Source organism: Dermacentor andersoni, chromosome 3 (assembly GCF_023375885.2).
Source record: "Dermacentor andersoni chromosome 3, qqDerAnde1_hic_scaffold, whole genome shotgun sequence".
Classification (NCBI taxonomy): domain Eukaryota; kingdom Metazoa; phylum Arthropoda; class Arachnida; order Ixodida; family Ixodidae; genus Dermacentor; species Dermacentor andersoni.
In genome coordinates, this window is record NC_092816.1 from 7,820,236 (window position 1) to 7,834,314 (window position 14,079).

At 43.4% G+C, this 14,079-nt stretch overlaps 1 protein-coding gene across 1 annotated transcript in view; it reads right to left on the reverse strand.

The window, feature by feature from the left end:
- Window positions 1-14,079, reverse strand: part of Ack-like (activated Cdc42 kinase-like) — a 197,598-nt gene that overhangs the window by 62,697 nt on the left and 120,822 nt on the right. Inside the window, exons 6-8 of the mRNA XM_050169392.3 lie at window positions 12,129-12,226; window positions 11,887-12,013; window positions 11,371-11,520 (exon numbers count right to left, since the gene is read on the reverse strand). Of these exons, the coding sequence (XP_050025349.1) occupies window positions 11,371-11,520; window positions 11,887-12,013; window positions 12,129-12,226 (375 nt within the window). The remainder of the gene's footprint in view (window positions 1-11,370; window positions 11,521-11,886; window positions 12,014-12,128; window positions 12,227-14,079) is intronic.

The window sequence follows — 14,079 nt, forward strand, 5'->3', positions numbered from 1 at the left end:
ATTCATCTTAGTATGTTGATTCTGAGCAGTATAGCCATTTTAACAATAGATTTACAGACTTTCTTGTCTGCTCAGCGACAAATTCTTAAATTTAGCAACCAGCGACCTTTTTTTTAGTGATGTTGCAGAACAGCTGACAACATTTCAGCGACTTTGAAGTTAGGCATTTTGCTTTATGCTTCTAGAATGCACTTGGTTATCTAAAAACTACATGTGAGTGGCTGACGAGGGCAAAAAAGTACAGGGAATATAGTTAGGTTAGCCAGTGCAAGCACTGGCTGGCTACTCTGTGCTGGGCAAAGCAACCGAAATTGGCTATACGCCATGTAGGCTCTATGATCATGATGAAGTGAGTATCCACAGTGTGCTCACAAGTGCATGTTCTTGTGTTTTTTATTCTTTACAAAACCGATTTGAATGGGTCTCAATGATCTGGGTTCTCCACTTTCACTAAATACTAGGGGGGTGCAAATACTCGAATAGTGAGCATTAAAATCATTTGATTAGCAATTCAAGCATCTACTGTTCAATATTTAGAATATTCGGTACAGAAACGTGCACCATGCCGCATGCTGCGTGTATTGTGGAGCCCCTTGGGATCGATGGCAAGCAAGCAAGCATCTCACTTCATTGTTTTCAGCACAAAATGAACGCCAAGTGCACCGCGGATGGGCCGTACTGGCTGATGCGGCAGCGCATTTTGTCTCTACAAGTGCTTCTGCCCAAATGCCACAATCGGCAGAATGGAGCGGCATTGGCCTGTTCCCCCTGTCTTGGTACAATTTTTTTCCAGGTCATCAGGGCCAATCGAAACAATAATGCGACACGGAACAGCAATACAAGCAGCACATATTTCGGAAAGTGCAGAAACATGCACAGGGATTGGGCCAATTAGCCGCCAAAGGGCATGCAAATCATACTGTATACCCAGCGACAAACTTAACACCCTTTTCGCAGCTGTCAGTCAAATGCAAACGCATGATCTAGGGACTCATTACTGATGAGCCACCCATACAAACATATTAGCAGCAACCTTTCCGAGAGGGCTTGTGGCCCATTCCCACCTCAGCAGCGACAAATTTTCACCACAGCCACGCTGCCTAGGCCATTAGGCCTAACCGATGCTGCTCCATCTTGCGTCACCAGCTAAAGCTCCAATTTGGTGCCGAATCGACACAGTTCTGTTCAGAGCAGCTGCATGACACTCTGAAAGCCAACAAACCACCTCACAAATGAAAGCGTGTACGGTTTGGCAACAAAGTTGTTTATGGCTGCCACCTTTGCAATGCGCCATACGGCGGCCTCTCATTTCTGAAGCCATTTGTAGACGCACATCAGTATCGTTCTGTAGCATCAAGCAACCAGTCACAAGACTACCTTTGGATTTACATGGTGGGCATTAAAGTGTAATGTGACTGGTGCCTTAACTGCCTGGCTGCATACATTTGCGGAGACAGAGAAGAGGGAGGGGGGGGGGGCAGCATACAATTTTGCTGTGACCCTCCCTATTTCAGCGGCAAATTAAGCCAAACCTAACAATGAAAAGTCACCTGCTCTCTACCAATTGCACTGACCGTGGCCGACTTGCACAGTGCCAACAATGGCTACGCGTGAAACAGTGACCGAGTCACCTGATGCACGGTCTGCCCTTTCTTAATTCTGTTGTGCAGATTGGCCTTACGATAACCCACCTGCCACAATGATAAAAAATCCCTTCTGTATTTTGGAGAAAAATTGAAGAGCAATACCTCCTATGCAATAAAAGATTGCCATAAAACACAGGTCCACTATTAACCCTTTCAGGGTTGATTTTTTTTCACCATATGCAACCGCCTTGGGTCGATTTTTTTTATTGCAGAATCCAATTCTTCTGAGGGACCTATTTCGAAAAAAATTTACCGTAATTTTTCCAGGGCGACCGTACGGAGAGAAAAAAATATTTTGCGTTGGTATGGTGCACGCGGAATAAAACCCAAACTGATGCCCGTCAGCGCGCGCGCACCAATGCGTGAGTGGTAGTACATAGACGTGCCGGAGCAAACTAGCTCTAAAGCAAACCATGCAACGAAAACTGAGAGAGGGAGGTGCGAGAAAAAAATTAGCTGTATTCCCACATAGTGGCAACGTATGCCAGGAAAGAAAAAGTTAGGAAATTGGCATGCTTTTTAAACGTACGAACGGCATCGTAAATACTGTATATACGTCATTGAACTGAGAACCCTATTCGTCTTCAGTAGAACATAACGACAGAGGGAAAAAAGCACTTGATTCTATTCAACAGACGTTCTATTGATAAATAAAATATTTTCCTAACCCTCATGTACTAGAACTGACCTGTAATCAGTGCCTGCATACTATTTGTAGTTCCATTAAATAAGAGTAGACCATACTGTATTATCTTGATTTCTGTATAGCCAAGTTACTGATAGCTTAATTATTGCATTCTTGTTATGCAATATGCTAGGAGACTCCAGAGATGTGCAGCACTGTCTTTTCTTACACAAGATGCGTAAGCATTCACTTTTGCGATAATCTTGCAATATTCTACATTTGATTTTATATTCATCTTTTATTTCTTGATTCGATTCAATATAGAATTAAATAGTATCTACAATTCGGTAATTGCAGACCCCTACTAAATATTTTCGACTCGTGAACATTTAAAAATTTTATTGTGAGATTTAGAACACAGCAGCTGAATAACAAGATAGATCGACTTTAACAAGGCTTATACGCAAGAGCAACCGGGTTTGTTTATGCAAGACGGAACACACTGCTTCTTTATTGCATAGATTGTGGACAAATCAGTACTGCAAAGAGCCTTCGGGTATAAAAAGGGGCAGAGGAATGGTAGTTGACCTGCATACAGGTCCCATAATTGTCATTTCCGTATTAACGTGCAACCTTGAACGTCTCGCAGAATTTTGCTATTCTTTCAGAAGCGCCGAGAACGAGAAAACTTTCAGAGATTATGTTGACCAAGTGCCTTTGCGTTCTAGGGAAATCAAGTTGGTTGCATTCATTTGCATTGTGTGGCATTTCAAACCTGACAATCTGAAGGCAAATGCTTGAATTTTGGCTGTCATCAACTGTTATTATCCAAGTATTGCTTGTAAATTCGCTGTTAATTTCTTATTCACATGGATCCTAGGCGAACATGAGACCTTTTAATAAATGATAAGCACAACGCTAGCGTATTTTATAGCCTATTTGCCAAAATGCCTATTTTATGTAAAATTTCTTCATATAAATTTCTTTTTCTACTTTTTCATCTTACTTTAGTGACACATTGCAAAAAATTATGGCAACACTGCTTCAGAGCACAAAAGAACACACTCTGATGTACGCATGCACTCACTAGAGGCATTTTCATGCGTCTGGCCCACATGCCGGCCGGACGCATGTCTTGTCAGAAGCCCTGCAACAGTTGCATGGAGTGTGGGCAGGTGTTTCACTCTGCTCTATCTAGTTTTGTTATTCGGTGGTAGAAAGACTTATTTCGCTCCCCCCCGACATGTTCTAAAGAAAATGATGAAAGAGTGACGGAAACAATGCAAGCGACCCAAGAACAGCACACCGAGCAGACGACAGTGACCTGGCCCATGAGCTCACTGCAGCCAATGGGCACATCCGAAACAGCCAGAGCTTCAGGATAAGGCGGTGGCAGCACCGCCACCATTTCAGCATTTTTTGCATCACTCTTGGTGCTTGCCGTGGTGTCCGCTGGACCAACTCCTCCATTTTAGTGTGCTCTACTCACACACACTAACACCCACATAAACACCCCATGAAAGGACACCCCCCACTTTTTCACATAAGCACTGTTCGTGTGGGTGTTTGTATGTATGCGTATGCATGAGTGCTTTCTTTTCCACTCTGAAGCAACATGCTAAGATGCTCTGAACTGCCGCAAGGTTGCAAGGTTGGAAGTTTTGCATTGTGAACTCTTACTATCTGCTAACTCAATATAGCTAACTACTACCAATGGCAGTGCCACCACACTTGTGTGAGAATGTCGCATAAAGAAGTATACAAAATTTACTAAATACGTGAGATTTTGCACAGCTTTGTAGCAATAGCATAAATTGCCAAAATACAGGTAAATGGAAGGTGAAGTCAGCATAGACGAGATTAAAAGTAAGAGTCGGGAGAAGTGAATTTGTATGATTGATAGCCTGCAAGTCAACGTATGACATTCCAAAAACTGCATTTCCCATCATTCCCATGCTGGTTTAACAATTACAATGCTACGATTATCTTACCTGATCACATAAGAGAAAACAATTGAAACAAGCAAGGCTGCAATTTGTGCTTCTGGCTTTATATGGTTCAGTATAAATGAACTCTCTTGAAGCACAAAACAAAAAGGAAATGACTTCAAAAGGGATATATAAAAGAGAACAAACTAACAAGAGTTGACTTCTGAAAGCTTGCTGAAGCATCCAAAATGGTAATGGAATTATCAAAAACAGTAATAGTTTTGTGCATGCATAAGCATTCAGCCCTTAATACGTGTTTCAAGCCAGAGAGAGAATGCACATGTTGTTATACTCTTTCTTTTGACAATCATAAAGGTTATGACATGTCTATAAATCCATTGACACACCGCCAAACTCTCTGAAATGAAACAGTTAATGCTCTGCAATGCATGTCCCATTCTAAACAGTTTCAAGTTGTGCTACAACAGACTGGGCGTATAGTAAAAATGTCAAAATTGTGTACAAGGACCCTCGAATCACTCTGGCCAGGAAGAATAATGGCATTTAGATAATGCAGTAGAAAATTGTTCATGTTATGGAAAAAAACAACATAAACCATACTAACTGGGAAAACATACAATTTGAAGTCACTAAAAAATTTGACAGACTCAACTGTAGTTGATATCTACATAATGCGAAGCGTTGCATGAATCGTTGCAGCACAAGACGCCGACGTGCACCGGGCTGGTGGGGTTTGAGTGGCCTGATGCACACATTTGAGTGGCCCGATACACACCCGATACACACAAGCCCTCCCTTACATTTGCACTCCTTGAATTCAGCCTGGGTAGGGTGGTTCTTTGAGAAAGGTACCGTATTTACTCGATTGTAATGAGAGTTTTTTTCATGATTTTCATTGCTTGAACTAGACCCTCGTGTTACATTCGAATACCGCAAGAATATATTTTAAAACATTTTCTAAATTTCGCGTATTTTAACATTACGTTCAATCCATCGACAAGTCGACTGAAACCAATACAGTCAAACCTCGATATATCGAGCAAGCATAAAGGGTCTATTCTGAAAGTAATGCGCATTTTCTGGGAAAAGTAGCCGGACCTGTACAAATGGTTAAAATTTTTCAAAATACTCCCTTTCTGCATCAATACACTTGCGGAGACGCGTCTGCCATGCCTGGAAGGCACCCTGAAAATCCTCGACGGGAATGTCTCTCAGGAATGCTGTAACATGCCTTTGGATGTTTTCCACTGTCTCCTAATGTTTCCTTTCAGCGCTCTCTTCAGTCGGGGAAACAAAAAAAAAGTCGCACGGAGCCAAGTCGGGATTGTAAGGGGGATGGGAGACCACCGGGGTGTTGCTCCAGGCTAGGTGGTAACGATGAAGTATGTGTGGCTGGGAGCATTGTCATGGTGGAGCTTGACCGTGTCTTTGATGTCAGCCCCCATGCATGCCACCGGCGTTTCAATCTCTTGAGCACCTCCAGGTAAAAGGCGGAGTTGACAGTTTCTCCCTGAAGTACAAACTCAAAATAGAAGATTTCTAGGGCATCAAAGAAGACAATGAGCATCGTTTTGATGTGAGACTTGCTCATTTGCGCTTTCTTGGGGCGGGGGGATGATTTTGTGTGCCATTCGCTGCTCTGCCTTTTTGATTCTGGGTCGTACTTGAACATCCAGGATTCTTCGTCGGTTACGACAGAGGTAAGAAAGTCTGACTCATTTTGAATCAAGTACAACAATTCTTGACAGCAGAAACTCAAAGTTCTTTCTGATTTTCTGTCAACACTTTCGACGCAAGCTTTGTGCAGACCTCACACTGCTTGGAGTAAACTGGCGACCGACTGCGTTGGCAGGGGAGAACCCTCGCCACATTTCCTGGCCGGTTTTACTGCGCTGCCATGGATAGTCATGTCATAATAAAACCATGCACATTACTTTCATAATGGACCCTGTATATGGAATTATTGCACATATCGAACACTTTCTATATCATCTGGAAAATTGCATGCATTTTTAATTTTTTATTTCGAACAGGGTTGGACGTAAAATGGATATATCAAACTCCGCCACCCCAGACCACATGCGCTCTGTTGACAGGCGGTGAACTTTCCCGCAACACCCTCGAAGATAGCGGTGGGGTGATGGACGTTCCCGACTGCTTGAACGTAGTGGCATGCGAAAGTGGCTTAGCTAGTTCAACACTGCCTCCGCCTCACATGCGCCTGCCACCTCGTGAGGACTGGTGGTTTGCATCCGCAAAGACGCGCAACAGTGTGCACTCACTAGGCTCACTCACAGACACCTTAGCAGATGCCACTTAATATTTTGTTATTGACAATCATATCATGCGAAGCCAACAAACAAAGACGCCAAGGACGACATATCGGAAATTACTGCTCGCACGTGTAATGTGAGCACGTGGGATCGTTCCCCACCTGAGGCAAGCTGTTTTCTCACCCACTTTCATAGCCATTAATTTATCATTTCTTTAATTCAATTAATAAGTACAAGTAATTTGCGCTATGTTGTCCTTGGCGTCCTTGTTGGTTGGCTTCTCATGATATGATTAATAAAAATCAAGTCCCTCGGTTAACCCCCTTTCTTCTCGTTTGTTATTGACAGTGTTTCAAAATGCTTCGATCGACGGACTTTGAGATCGCAGCACAAGTAGCAGCCAAATGAAGACGCTGACGAGGTTGATCTCGCAAACGCTGATGTTGCTCCGCTCCCGACTTCAACTGAGGCTGTAACTACTTTGGCCCTTCTACACCGCTGCTGTGGTGCAATGGAGGGCACCCGCCAATCGCTTGTGGATTGTTTATACTATGTTGAGGACTCCGTGTTTAAGCACGCGGCTGCCAGTGAGACGCAGGCTACACTGCTGCAGTACTTTCAGCCAAATAAATAAATACTTTGTGTGAAGCTTCAAGTGCGTATTACCTGTGCAATGCCACGATTGGGGCGCGATTGGAGATCGTTGTTCGGAGCTCGTGTTTGGCCTAGGCTGCCCCGACTTGGTGTGGCTGATGAAGTCGGCGCTGCTTAGGCTAATTGTGTGCGGTGCAATTCACCACGCGCTCACGGCTAACAAAGACGGCGCGGCCTAGGCCAATTACGCGTGGCGCAATCGAATAGTGCTCTGAACAATGATCCCCGATCATGCCTTTGGTGCATTGATTGATTTGCAGAAGGTTTGGACACGTCTTTTACGTGATTTTATGTATTGAACTTGGCTATATCAAATTATTTCGCGATAACCGCACTGTTCAATACATCGAGGTTCGACTGTACTTATTTTTTGTTGGAATAGACTCCATTTTCGAATGGTGTTAGGGTTACGGTGCGGCATTACCCTGCGTCCTTTCATGCTACGACTACATTCATTCGGAATGTTATGGCGACATTAAGCGTTCGGCATGACGGCCGCTTCGAGAGACAAGTAATTTCGATGGCTGAGCAGCTGGGAAACGCTGCCGTGGCTTGGCAGGTTGGTGTCAATGAGAACGATTTTCAAATGGTGGCACCAACGGGAGGCCTTTATAAATGCAGAGCTGGTCGGAAGGGCCTCATAGTGGCCTGGTACTGTGCTAGAATGAAATAATTGTGCGGCCTTTTACATGATTCCAGGAGGTGAGCTTCACCACAAACATAGATGCTCTATCCACTTACCCTGTCTAGCCTCCGCAAGCGAAATTCCTTCCCTGCGTTCTCCCATACTGGACCTCGAGGATCATGTGATGCACACATCACGAGCCCCGCCTTAATTTTTTTTTTCTCGGCGCTTTTTTCGGCGCGGCACACTTCCGCTAACAGCGTTGCGTGCGAGCTGTTGCGATTGTCTTGTTTTGCGCAGCGAACGATTTTGCACGCTGTGCACGAGGACACCTGACTAGCGGTATAAGTCTGTGTTACACGAATACTGAGGCAGACACAAGCAAATCACAGAGCATGATCCCGCGCTGGAACACGGTAGAAAATGACATAGTTTAGTTATCTGTGCGTGCGACTGGATGTCGTGGGAACAAGCAGACGAAACGGAAGTACATTTCTCTTGCTGCAGTGTGTAGTAAAACAAAAAGAGGCAGACGTTCGTTTTGTGTGTTTTATTATTTCTCTAAGCTTTAATTCATCTATTCAACCAGCATATTACATAAATAACAGATGTTGCCTTCAATAATTCTCGAAGTCATGTGTCACCACGACCGACGTCACAGCACAAACACATTTATGTAGGCGCACTAGCACATGTACATCATCCTCTAGCTTGGAGTACGGCAGCCTCGAGAAGAAGGGAAAACGGCATTCGATTTGAAATTTCAGATCTTTCCGCGGCACGTAGCGATATAATACTTTGCAAACACGATCATTATCACGCAATGTATGCTCTGTGATTGTCAGCTCAATATGGCCAGACCTGGTAAGGGGCCCTTTAAGAAATATTTCATCTCAAAGGAGCCTGATGGCACGACCACTTGATTCTCAGGTGATCACTTTCGAAAATAGTTTTTGAGACTTGACTCGCTTCAGCACCGCTCATAATTGGCACTAATAACAAGCTTGACACAGAGCCAGAAACAGTTGTCGGGGCTGTTTTTGATGCCGAGTCACGCAAAATTGATTGCCCGAGAATACCACCCAAGGAAAGCTCCGTCTCCTCCTCAGGAGATGACGATAAGTGAAGAGAATGTGTTACCGAATAGATTCCTTGAATAAAGGTGCCATTTCTCTTTCCATTCATCTCGCGTTACATTTGTGGTTTTATGTTTTTTTTATCTTGCAGGCTGAAAAATCGACCCTCGTGCTACAATTGTGGTCGCGTCATATTCGATTAAATACAGTAAATTAGCGGAAAATTTTGACGCACCCACTCAGCAGGAAGCGTTATGGTGCTGAAGGGGCCCGAGCAACCCAAGATGCGTGCTGTTGTTTTACTATTGCATAGTATTTTAAGATGGCAACTGAAATGAAATTGAGCTGGTGGGCCAGAGTGGATCATAATGCTCATTTCGTGCCCCCTGCAGCACGGAACAGCACCATGTTCAGGCTATCGATAAAGGTTGGAGAATATGATATTTTCAAATACGAATCAAATATGAATAGTAAGCATCAAATATCAAATAGAATATCGAATAGTCAAACGCAGGTGTACATATTTATAACAGGAATAATTATTTCAGTAAAATTAGGTATCACACTTGTACCGACTAGTGAGAAAAGAGCAGCTTTCTATCGCAGATAATAAGCATCAGTTTTAAACACAAGATCACAAATTGTCAATAACACAAGTGCACAAATAGTCTGTCAGCGTCTTTAGAGCATGGTTGCAAATGAGCTTTTCAAGAATGAATGGCGGCTGTATGATTATCATTACAAAAACGCTAGATAACTAGTTGTTAAAAGAAGATCCAAATTTCTGAAAAAAGGAGAAAAAAAAAGAGCTGCTGCAGAAATTGTGTGCCCTAGATGCATGTAAAAGGGCTCGTTCCAAAAAGAACATCACTAATTGTAGCATAAAAGATAAAAATGCCACATGACTAGACTGCAAGAAACACTAAATTACAGACTACAAGCACAAATCACTGGTTTTCATGTATCAGGTGCATAAGGTATTTGAGGACACTACTTTCAATCGCCATAAACATTACCATTCTCATTCTATCTTTCTAAGTACTTTGCTTCATCCACACCAACTGCTCTGTCATCCATCCAGCCCATATATTCCAGGGTACCAGCTTTCAGTCTGACGTGGGAGATGACTCCGTAAGTTCGCGTAGTCTTCTCCCACGCCGACCACATCGACTTGGAGATGGCCGCTTTCTTGAATGTTGAGAAATCCTTTGTTTTTGGTGCGAGACCAGAGATTTTGGTCAATAAAATCTGTGAAAAAGATAAATAGGCGCTGCCAGTGGCCAGATGCCATTCAGGTGGTTGAGATTCTCCAGCACATGGAGGTCATGATGAGTGAGAACGCTGAGAAATTGATTATGGGCACTGCGAAGCGGCTTTAGGTGGCAGAGTTAATATTCAAGCACTCTATGCACGATTTCATTAGGCGCCACTCCAAGGTATCAGACTGTCTTACGTGACACGAGGATGTCTGGTTATGAGCTTCTACAGGCACGTCGCCCTTAATGTAGCTTCCTAGTTCCGAATATCTAAACCTGTACACTGCTATGCATGACAGGCATCACTGAGAACAAGACTAACAAGCAGCCACACAATAATAAAAACTCTATAAAGGCTGCTATTGTGGAGTCATCATTATGTCCTCTAAATACCTCGTACACCCAGTACGACATCGTCGCGATACCGGCAACACCATTTGCATTACCCCTTTTGTTCCTACACTGCATGAAAAGCTTTTGTCGTCCTAATAATCTGTGGTACTTTGTTTAGCAGACGGAGAGCAGTAACCACACTTTAACAGTCAGTAGCAGCAAAAGATTTGGTTAGCTTTGATATTTGTACGTACCGAATAGTTCACTTTCGAATACAAAGAATTTGTGTGTAATATTCGATTCGTATTCGAAATTTCAGATATTAGCTCACCGCTAGTTATTGCCTACTAAAAGTGCACAGTATGCTTTCAACGGCACTACACCCCATGCGGTGTGAAACAGACAGGTGAAGACGCTTATCGCAATACAGTTCACAGCATTGGCTGTGAACACAGCCAATACTGTGTTCACATTTTCATGTGAGAAAGGTGGGTGAGTTTTGTGGGTATGCTGTGGCAAAAGGCAGTTACTGTTCTCGATCGCGTGTGCCTTGCTCCTTTTCTTATTTGCATGGGATCTCGTGGCTGGAAAACGTATGATACGATCGCAGTCTGGCGACGTACTGAACACTGGTGTGGAAATATTGTGTTTTCCAAGAATGTACGAACCGGCAAGAAAGAAGTGTAACTGTATTGGGTATTCTTTTGTGTTCTTGATACCGAACAATGTCACTAGGAAATCATATGAACATTTATTAAGGAGGTTCTAAAAAAAGGCAGCATAAACAAAATTTCGAGCTGAGGCAGAGATGCTTACAGTGCATTTCTAAATTCAAGACTTCCACAGAGAACCACATCAGTGAAAAAAAATAACAACTGAATAGGTAAGAAAGTAATTTGGGTTGTAGTGATGACTTTTGTAGGGGTCACTTACATCAGGCAACATTTGAAGTATTTCAGAAAACCTTGGCCGCTTGTTTGGGTCGTGCTGCCAGCATTTTAGCATCAGTGTGTAGTAATCCTTAGGACAGCAGTCAGGCTGCTCCAGCCTCTGCAGATTTGGCTCGTCTATCGCTTCCAATATCTGTCAACACACAAAACACTAATGACTGCACTGACTCTGACAAAGATAGGAGTCGGGAATAGGTTCTTATGTTCTGATAATAACCAAAAGACTTTTTGTCATGAATGTTTGAGAATAGCTAGGTACAAAAGCTGGGGAAGAAATAACATGAAGTGGAAGGTGCAAAGAGCGAGTCACTAGGTGCTAATTATATGGCAGCTCCTACTATATAAACACTGTGATAAACATACACCCTTTGGTGGAACAAGCAGCAGCACTACTGCTACTAGAAAAATGAAAGCATTACCTCCAGCTGTATGAGTCAAACTCTTTAGCACAATGTAGCTGTTTGACGTTGGCCAGTACCTGAAGTGACAATGTGCTCACCTGTTGGCCAGTCAACGCAGCCCAGGGCTGAAATCCGTAGCTGAACATTTCCCACAAGGTTACACCATATGCCCACACATCAGATGCTGATGTGAATCGCAGGAAGTTAATACATTCTGGAGCACACCTGTTGAGAGATTGCATGAGAAGCCATATGGAAATGAACGTACAAAAACTATTTGGAATTTGCAGCATACTCCGCAATGAAGTTACCAATCGGCCAGCAAAGGGTTTATGCTTACCATGCAATTGGGAGCTTGAGATTAACATTGAAGTTTGTCTGGTAGTAGTCTTTGCCTACACCAAGTGCTCGAGAGAGGCCAAAGTCACTAATCTTTACCTGAAGAGGAAGAACAAAATTAGTGATTTCATTAATGCAGCCCTACGACTAGTACAGTAAAACCTCAATAATTTTTCATTCGAAATTTCAGTTAATTTGAAGAGTTTGAACTGTCCCACCATTTTCAATGCAAATTCTACTGGATAATTTGAACAGCCCGTGTAGATCTATCCGGACAACTTGAAGTTTCCAGCCGGCTGCAACGGCAGGAAAGAGGGCAAAGGTTATTGAGGCATACGGGAAGACGCATTCATCAAAGCGATCAAGGATCCATTTCCCAACATACCCGGTTGTCGAAGCCGCTTAAATGAAGTGGCTACAAAATGCAAATGTTACTCATCTTCCCGCGAGTGGCACTGACGTTCCCGTGAAAGGCTGATTCACCCGTTTTAAACGAAACCACTTTTCCTACCCAATGGTGTGGAGAAAGCGGCAGCACGGGCGCAAACGTTGTTGAAGACTGGCGGAAGTACACATTGGCTCCGCTGCTTCAGGAGTATGGAGATGCCAATGTGCACAATTTACATGAAGCAGCCTTATTTTATCAGACGATTCCTACTAAAACATTTGCTGCCAAGGAGACCGTTGTTTCGGGGAGAAAGCAGCCCAAGGACATAATTACCATCCTATTCGTTGCGAACATGTCTGGAAGCAGCAAGCTTCCATTGCTTGTGGTCGGCAGAGCAGAAAAGCCCTGATGCTTCAAGGACGAGCATCTCCCTCCTAGAGATGCTGTCATCTGCAAACATAAGAAGTCCTGGATGACAGCTGCAATATTCTAGGAGTATGCGCGATTCCTCGGCCATAATTTCACCACCAGAGGGTGGAAAGTTTTTGTTATCGATAACTGCCCAGCTTACGATGGCATCAAGAACCTGGAAGCCATCAAGATTGCCTTCCTCCCTGTAAACACAACTGCCATATCTCAGCCGATGGACCAGGGAGTGATACTGCAGACGAGGAAGAATTATTGCCACCACCTGTTGAAGCGGATTCTGCTCTGCTATGACAACCACAAGCAGTATTCAATAGATCTCCTCAGTGCAATTTTCCCGATTGTCTGCACCTGGAAAGAGCTCAAGGCAAATATCATAAGGCGCTGTTTTGAACACGCTACATGTTGTGAACAACATGGGCAGGACCAGCGTGACGCTTACAGCTCTTCCTGCTTAGATGATAAGAGAGACTCGATGTGTACTCTGATCACCAACTCCGGCAAAGAAGATGGCGGCGAACTAGGCTTCGCGGAATATTCGAACATAGAAGCAGATGTTCAAACAATGTATGCTGCTGTGGAAGATGAAATCATTGACAGTGTGCCAGTTGGCGATGATAATGATGATAACAAACCGACCCACGCACCTGCTTTAGCAGCGGCTATCCATTCCGTGAACATCATCCGCAGCTTTGTTGAGTGCAGCGGTGGTGATATTGATATGCTACATGTTGTGAGCAAACTGGAGAACATGGCACTTTTGGCAGCGAAGAACTACCATGCCAAGCAATTCTGCATCAGTGATTACTTCAGGTAATCTTTTGTGGATATGGAAATACAAATGCGATTCTTTTTCGCGGTAAGTTCATGCTTTTCATGTTTTTTTTTTCTTTTTTTTTTCGGTTACCTTGAATATCTACTTAGTTCAAAAAATTTTCAGTCTCCGGCGGCCTTTGAATTATCGAGGCTTTACTGTACAACACAATTGCATTTCTTTGACACATACAGCTGCAACTTGTTTTCAAATGACCCTCTCTCAAAAACAAAAAAGCTAAAAGTCATGGAATACTTAAAAAAGAAAAGGAAAAGTATGGTGCTTACAGGGAAATTATCATTATACCTATTCTTTAGAATGAAG